We start from the raw sequence: 8,017 nt of genomic DNA on the forward strand, positions 1-8,017 counted from the left end.
AGGCAGGTCAGGAACATCATTCTAACCCTCTGCCTAGGACCAATCTGTATGGTCCGGCGCGGGAGGCTCTGAGAATGATGGCAGTACAGGGGGCGGTTACTAATGACCACAAACTGAAACCAGGGGATGAGGCTCATCTAATTTTATTTTCAGATTGACTAGCACTGGACGATATGGTTCCTATTTGTAAAACATTTAGGGACCATTCCGGACGTTCATACGTGCATGGTATTATGGCAGGACATCACACTAAGATTCTGATTGATACAGGAGCTTCAGTGACATTAACCGATCTACCATTAAGTCCTCCTTCTGGGGCGAAAAAGACATTTCTCGTAGGACTTGGTGGCTCCCAGTCTCAGGCATTTCTTATTCCACAAGTCACCTTGACTTTAAGTGCTCAGTGGAGTAAAGAAATACTGATCTGGCAAAGTAAAAACACTGAAGGTACCATACTGGGTGCAGATGTAATGAGAACAGAAGGAATGCTGGTAGACCTTTGCAATAATGTTTTGTGGAGAGTTATGCAAAACCTGTGTTCTCTATTAGGAATACAGCAGAGATTTCATATACCATATCATCCCCAGTCATCCGGTATAGTGGAAAGAATGAATCGTACTCTGAAGTCCAGGTTATCTAAAATGCTGGTACAATATGGCAAATCATGGGTTAACAATCTCCCAGCAGTACTCATGGCTATCAGAGCTACACCCTCTAATGCCACTAGGTGCTCTCCATATGAATTAATGACAGGGAGAAAAATGGCACTAGGCCATCCAGGTGAACCACAACTTTCAACTCCACTGAGAGAATCTGTATCTAGAGACCAGTATCTCTCCCAAATTCAGGAGCAATTAAACTCATTGCTTCACTTTGCTGCTTCCAATATGGCCCCAACAGATTGCAAAATTTTATCCATACCTCAAACTCTGTTTGAAAAGGGGGGATTGGTAATGATTAAACATTTTCAGAAAAATTCTCCCTGGGATGCAAATTGGGAAGGGCCCTATGTAATTTGAGACACACCGGGCACAACAGTTCTACATGTACAGAGGTCTAACCCCAAAAAGGCCAGAAGGCAGCCTGGATATAAGTGGGTGCATGTAGATCAGTGTAAATTATATAAAGGGACTTGTGCTCCAGATACAGAGTTAACTGCTAAGGATTGATGCTTCTGCTTGATCTTTTTAGGTGCTTGAAGTATGACAACGTGAAATAATATTCTAAGAAGAATGAAGCTCAACATCTTTCCAGTCATGTTGCATTTCCTTAAACAATTCAGGACATGTGAATCCGATAATAATTCCCTATTGGAACTGAATGCAACTCCATCCACTCAGCAACATAATGGAAGTTATACAGATACCAAAAATGAATCTTCCAATACTTGAACTTAACACAAACTCATTTGACCAACATCCTGAAGGCAATTATACTAGAAACAGCTCTTGGACTGATCTGGGCATCACTCCGCCCTCTCGAGACCGCAGAGGGAATTATGCCAATGGAATAGAAGGATGGACTAAAATATGGAGTGGTGACAATGTATATGATGTGTGTTTATATGTAATACTCAGTGCGGGTGTGGGGTGTTGTTAAAAATTGATGGGGACATTTTTGGGGAAATAATTATATTCTGGGATTATGGGTGGATAACAAGGGCAATCAAGATGATTGGGAATGTAAAGGGTCGGTTTGGGGAAAATGTACTGTAGTTTTAAGTGGTAGGCATGTAAAACTGACTGATTGGTTAGTGTCTACACATTTCAAATTTCTACACATTTTCTAAATTGTTCCAGAATTACCTATACTATAAAAAGAGCTTTAATAAGGTGGGCAGAATGGGTAAAAGTAGATATAGAAGAGGGATTGTGGACACAGTTCTGGGAGGTGTAGGGCCTGGGTTGGGTTAGTGAATGCAGTAGACATAGCCAGTATGACAGCAGCATTATAATTGTTAACTGATACTTCTTATATTGTGTGTTTCTGTAGTATGTATTGTTATTCAAGTTTGTATGTGTTGTTACCTGAAGTCATTGATTGCCAGAGTATATCACCTCCATTATGGAATGCAAATGGAAAGAACTCTGTGAATAGCGGGCTGGGCATGCATACATAGTAGATACGCTGCGAGGTACGCTCTCCCTCTTGTCTCCAGTGGGTTTTATAGAGTCCAGGGGTCTCATCCACTTCATTGTCAAAAGGAGGGATGTAAAAAGGAGGGCATGATTGACAACCAACTGTATGCCAATGAAGTGAAATGGTGTTCTGATGCAGAGATCCAATGGGCAAAGCCTCTCTATACAAGACCTTAAAATGGTCTCAAACATTAATGGAGATTCTTCTCTGCAGAGCACATGGCAAATCAGTTAGGACATTTGGTCACCTTCCACTCCCTCCCCCAGTGCAATGTCCTTTCCCTTTTCTATCACCTTGGTCTCTAAGGGTCACTGGAGAAGATAGGTAACCAGGGGAGTGTCCAGCAGAAGGAGGACTTACTGTGTTTATAAAGTCCTGCCAACTCTCTCTCTCTCTCTCTGAGTCTGCGTGGAGATGATCACAAGGGAGTGGTAATTGTATCACGTGTTTACAGGCTTATCCTGCTGTTTCTTTGTTATTTCCATTCAATCAATGAATAGATAGTTTGGTAACAGCATATACTAATTTATAGTAATTTGTATATGTATTGTTAGTTTGTTTAGCCTCTCTTAATAAATATTGTTAATTGCAGAAAACAAGGAGTGTGGACTCTGACTTTACACTCAATAGTTAGTGGTTATTGATAGCATAACAGTGTATATATATATATATATTCATACATTAAATGTTATTCAGTAATCACAGTAAGATACAGACACGTTTTATATTTATAACAGGAACCGACTAGAGAGAAAACATTGAACCCAACTTTCTTGGACATTATAAATCCTCAAAAAAAAAAAAAAAAAAAAAAAAAAACTTTTTTTTTTTTTACTCTTTCAGATTAGGAGGGGGTCCATTCATCACCAAAAAAGTGTATTTAGAACATTTTTGGTAAAAAAAATGAAAAAAATTCAATAAAAATGATTTTCAAACATCGTTTTATGCATTTTTGTTCTGGAATCCTAGGAATACATGAAATGAATCACACAAAATATACAGCCCAGCTGCTGAGTAGTTACGTATAGGGGGGGGGGGGGCTACATCCACAACAGAGCAGGGTGGAAGCATTTCCGCCTCCAGAATTAGTTTACTTTTTAACGCCTATAATTTTGGATCAATAACACAATATATTGATTGTATTCCGCTGGTATTTTTGTCACGGCTAGGACAGTCAGCTGAGAGAGGGGCCAGGGCTGCATCCGCCGCCACCTTTGCAACGAATAATAAGGGAAACGGTCTTCCCGACCACATTATCAACTTCTCTGTCATACGCAGAACATGTCGGATACCGTCGTCTACCTCGCACCACAGTCCTTGTTCTCAAATCTGAACCCAGACAGCAAGTTTTACCTTTTACGGAAGATAAACATCAATTGGAACTCATTCTACATAATTAGAAACACACAACCTTCAAGAATAGATGTACCCAAGAACTTTTAATTCAGTCCCAATTGGTGGTACATTAAGTTACTGAGACAAGATGTCCTCATCTTCTGCCCTGAGTTACTAGCAAACTTTTACCAGCAGGCGAGAGATCGGTGCCGATGAAGGTACAGATCCTCCTGCCCCAAGAAAAATACAGAAGAAAAGAAAAATCTGGCTTTTTATCACAAAAATAAGCTCTAGCTTTTACTCCAGAAGTAATAGGTTGTTTATTTTTTGGAGGTTGTATGCAGTTGATAATGTATACAAATCGGTTAAAAGAAAAGAAAAAAGGCATGCCATAAAAAAGAAAAGGAAAAAAAAATGTAAAAAGAAAAGAACGACGCGTCCTGCAAGCTTCTGATCCCCACGGTTGGAATTGGGGAATAAAATTAAAAATAATAATTAAATGCTGCATGAGACATCTTTCCCACTCATTTCTAGAATGTGAATTTGTGAAAATGCAAAAATTGGGAAAAAAAAAATAATACGTATTTACATCTGGTCTAACGGTGCTGTACGGAAGAATGATGTCCACTTAAGGATTTATTTTTAGATTTCTCGCTTCAAATTCAAAAATAAATAGAAGCTTTCAACTGAAAGCATATAAAAACTTTCCTAACTGTTGTAATAAACACAAAACTGCCTTTTCTTAGCAATCTCTCTCCTTCCAGGCAGCTCACTGTCTTGTTTTCTCAAAGTCTTCCCCCCCCCCCCCCCATCTTCTCTCTGTGAAATATCGGAGCCCGTTTGTCAGCGTTTTCAGACATTCAGTCGGTTTCCATGGCAGCGCTGCGGGATTCCCGGGCAACCATTAGCCGCATCAGCTGACTGTGGAATTTCTCAATCTTCTTGACGTCCTGAGCCTGGTCCGTCCTGTACAGCAAACACTGGAAGCAGAACATATATGAGACACAGCAACAGCCAATCAGAAATTTGGATTGCTCGTTCCAAAAAACAAAGGGTCAAATTTCATCGTTTTTATTTTCCCAAAAGCACAGGGTTTTGTCTCAGATTGCCGGCTGAGGTCTAGCGTTTGGACATGCGCAGCTAAAGCAAGAAAGGGGGCATCTGAAAAACGTTTGATTGGCAACATATGAAACAGCGAGGTAAAAGGGCCGGGAACACAACCTTAAAAAAGAGTTAGCCGTAACTAATTCCTTTTCAGATGATTTGTTCACAAAAGCATTTCCATGAGGTTCTTAGTTCGCCGCAGTCGAGCAGCGACTCCCTGGAAGTACTACTCCTTTACTTAATAGTGACGTTTGTCAGGCGGGGAACGTGTGGACAGACACTGGGGCTGTACATGCACCCGGGGCAGTCTATGTGGCACAGAGCCATGCAATCAGAGGAGAGCGGGCACATATATATATATATATATATATATATATATATATATATATATAAATGGCCAGTGCTTCAGCGTTTTTAATAATAAAGTAGTTTTTATACATATCTCCTTACCACAACATCGTCTGTTACTTTTATGCACAAACTCCCATCGCAGTGTCTGTATTTTAGCACCACGCGCACCTGCGGGGCAGAAAGACAACGAGCGGGATTAGGAGAAAGTACAAGAGATAAATCATTAAAAATTAACAGACCCGTGGCACGACCGACAGCGTGTGTGCGTGCGCGAATGTGCGTGTGGGGGAAACCTGTGGCACAACCGACAGTGTGTGTGTGTGTGTGTGGGGGGTAACCTGCGGCCTTCCAGTTGGTGGAGTAAAAGTACCCCACTGTCTTCAGCCTCTCACCCGCATTCCTGTTAGACTGACGCCCCATTCAAGAACCCCAACAAATGGCACCAGAGCTCAGTAACAGCGGCTTCCAAGCCTTCCAGACCAGCCTTTAAACGCGTGGCGCATTTTGAAATATTAGATTCATAGATATATATTTAATTTTAAAAAAATTATGTTTTCCTTTCTTTCAGCAAAGGAGCATCCGGCTCCTGAATCTAAGACGAGACCGACGACTGATTAAGGTCTGAGTCGTTACGGCAGGAGAAATGAGATCAGTCAAATGGGTCTGATCTGCCATCAAATTCCAGGTTTCTATACCTTACATTTACACAATAAGTACCATTACTATAGCGGGGAACTCTCAGGGTTCGGCCCCAAGTCTCCTTCCTATTCTCTCCATCTGTGATCAAAAAGACTCCCAATTAACGCTTTTGCTTCCAGTATGTCACGGCTGATATCCCTGCTTGAATGCAGGTGACTCAATTAAGCGTATCTTTAAATGACAGCAAGTCAAGGTTTCCATGAGGATCCGTATTAGAGCCGTTTGGACACGTATGGCGAGTCAATACATAGAATCTTCACGGTGGGCTTTTAAAGGTTACTAACTCAAGAGTCTGAGGCATGGACAGAACTTTAGACTGTTCTCAGGTATGATCATTATTTTAATATGTAAATTCACAATAAACAGCCCACAATAAAGACCAACAGCTCTCGGCCAAACGATTCATTTCACTGGAGAGAAAGGTTTATGGGTCTGGCCACCTTCAAATCATCCAAATATTTTACTTAACACCTTGATGACAATTGACGGTTCAGGCACGTCACGCACTAACATATATACAGAGCAGATTAGTCTCCAATTACTGTTTCTGCTAAAGAATTAGGAGACTACGAAGAACCAGCGACTCTTCGAGACTCCGGACCCCAATACCACCAAAATGTACAGAATCACAGGAGCTTTCCGCAAACCTGCCACAGATCGTCACTAAATTACACTCCACGTTCTGCTCCTGCTGAAAATTAACGAAGCGACCAAAAGCCATAGAAACCATTTTTTTTTCCTACAGATTCAGGACTTTAAATGCCCAAAGTTTGATCAATTCTTACCTGTACCAAACCAGCGACTATTTTTTCTGTACACACAAGAAAGGTAGCTTATTTATTGTTTTATATAGCGCCATCATATTCCGCAGCACTGTACAATGGGTAGACAGGACATTAGTAATATATAACAATCTGAGTTACTACAGGTGAGGAGGGCCCTGCTCAAACAAGCTTACAATCTAAATCCTACCCCTAAATAGTTAATCATTAACATCTTCAAGGTATGGCCAACACTCAGCGATACAGAAGGCTACAAGAAATGACTAATTTGAGGGTTTTTTGGGGGTCTAAAGTCACAAGTCTGCTATACACATATTAAGACCTAACCCCAGCAAAGGAGAGGAGCTTGGGTGGCCCCGCATTACAACCCTCTGAACTTGCATTGATAGCGGTTAATGTATAGATATCTCACTTGGTCCAAAACAATCAGTCTCCATGCCAACCAACACATTCTACTATTTTAAGCTTTACAGGAAGAGAGATGGGATTCTATAACATTCATAGAAAAAGTACGCCCACCCTTAACAGGGACGGCCCACCACGGCCCCACTAGCCGTACACCCGTATTAAAGTACTCTGCGAGCTGTACTGTACAATGCATTATTTAGCTGTAATAAGAAAAAAAGGCTTAAGGAGAAGCTGCAGTGTGGAGCAGATAACAGGAAGGAAAGCGCACTGGGGGTCCTCTCAGACCCCCCTGGATTTTGTGTGCAAGCAGCAGCTGGCTGGTGGTGGAGAGCAAAGCATAAAACCAGATCCGTTATCCTCAGGTAAGGATACGGAGGCCTACGGGACGACGACGCCGCCGCCGCCGCCCCATCCCTCGCTCCCTCATTGTTAGCACTGGGAGGCCTGACCCTGCGCCCGGTTCGGCATACTTGCCACCAGCGGTCAACGCTAACCTTCATGGGATCTGCCTGGTAGAGTTTCTCGGCGGCCCGGGCGAATTCTTCCCATGTGCGGTGGTAAGGCATGGCGAGGCCGCACGCTCTGTAACACTGAAGCCCAAGAAACCGGTTATACACATCAGCACTGAGCTCCGCCACTAAACAGCGAACTCATTGGCTGCCGCCCTGACCTCCGACCAATTGTAAGCTCCAATTCAGCATTAAGCGACAAGTGCTTCCGGGTTCCCCGGAAGACACATTCTATACTCGATGATAGCATAGACGGTCGCTCCAGCCTGGGTCTATGGTTTAATTGCTCAGCGCCCTCTCCTGACAGGAGGAGTACAGCTGGCGCATTGGCTTATGGGAAATAGTGTTTTTACGATACCAGTTTGAACGTTTCACCTGAGAAACAAACACTTCCGGGTTAATTATTGGAACTGTCTGGATGTTGTGGGATTTGTAACAAATAAGAAGTTTTTAAGATATTTTAAAAATACATTCTAGTTTCTTGCGGATCATGCCGGGTGGATGCAAGGCCTCCTTTCTTGAGTCTGGCTCCAGTTGCGCTGTGTTTAAAATTCAGATGTTAGTATAGTAAGATAAAAATCGTAAATAAAATGTAATTTATTGATTTCGTATTCCACAGAAATTATTATTATTGGTAATATAATCTATCATTATTATTGATTTCTTTAGTGCCATCATATTCCGCAGCAT

General features: G+C 41.9%; 1 protein-coding gene across 1 annotated transcript; it reads right to left on the reverse strand.

Moving 5' to 3' along the window:
- Positions 1 to 4,334: 4,334 nt before the first annotated feature.
- LOC149281651 (signal recognition particle 9 kDa protein-like) lies at positions 4,335 to 7,384 on the reverse strand. The gene is made up of 3 exons (XM_089499119.1): positions 7,313 to 7,384; positions 5,029 to 5,097; positions 4,335 to 4,454 (listed from the first exon to the last, which is right to left on the reverse strand). Exons 1-3 carry the CDS (start codon positions 7,382 to 7,384, stop codon positions 4,335 to 4,337), a joined length of 261 nt encoding a protein of 86 aa, XP_089355245.1.
- Positions 7,385 to 8,017: the final 633 nt, after the last annotated feature.

The sequence above is a fragment of the Sceloporus occidentalis genome, unplaced genomic scaffold, assembly GCF_023333645.1.
Source record: "Sceloporus occidentalis isolate IW3139 unplaced genomic scaffold, rSceOcc1.0.p SCAF_129, whole genome shotgun sequence".
Classification (NCBI taxonomy): Eukaryota; Metazoa; Chordata; class Lepidosauria; order Squamata; family Phrynosomatidae; genus Sceloporus; species Sceloporus occidentalis.

What these genes read in the sequence shown, in the direction of transcription:
- LOC149281651 (XM_089499119.1), bottom strand. Translation starts at nt 7,384, where the DNA reads ATGCCTTACCACCGCACATGGGAAGAATTCGCCCGGGCCGCCGAGAAA. An exon ending in ACCAGGCAGATCCCATGAAG is followed by an intron (nt 5,098 to 7,312) that starts GTTAGCGTTGAC and finishes TCTGCCCCGCAG; the next exon opens with GTGCGCGTGGTGCTAAAATA. An exon ending in AAGTAACAGACGATGTTGTG is followed by an intron (nt 4,455 to 5,028) that starts GTAAGGAGATAT and finishes TTCTGCTTCCAG; the next exon opens with TGTTTGCTGTACAGGACGGA.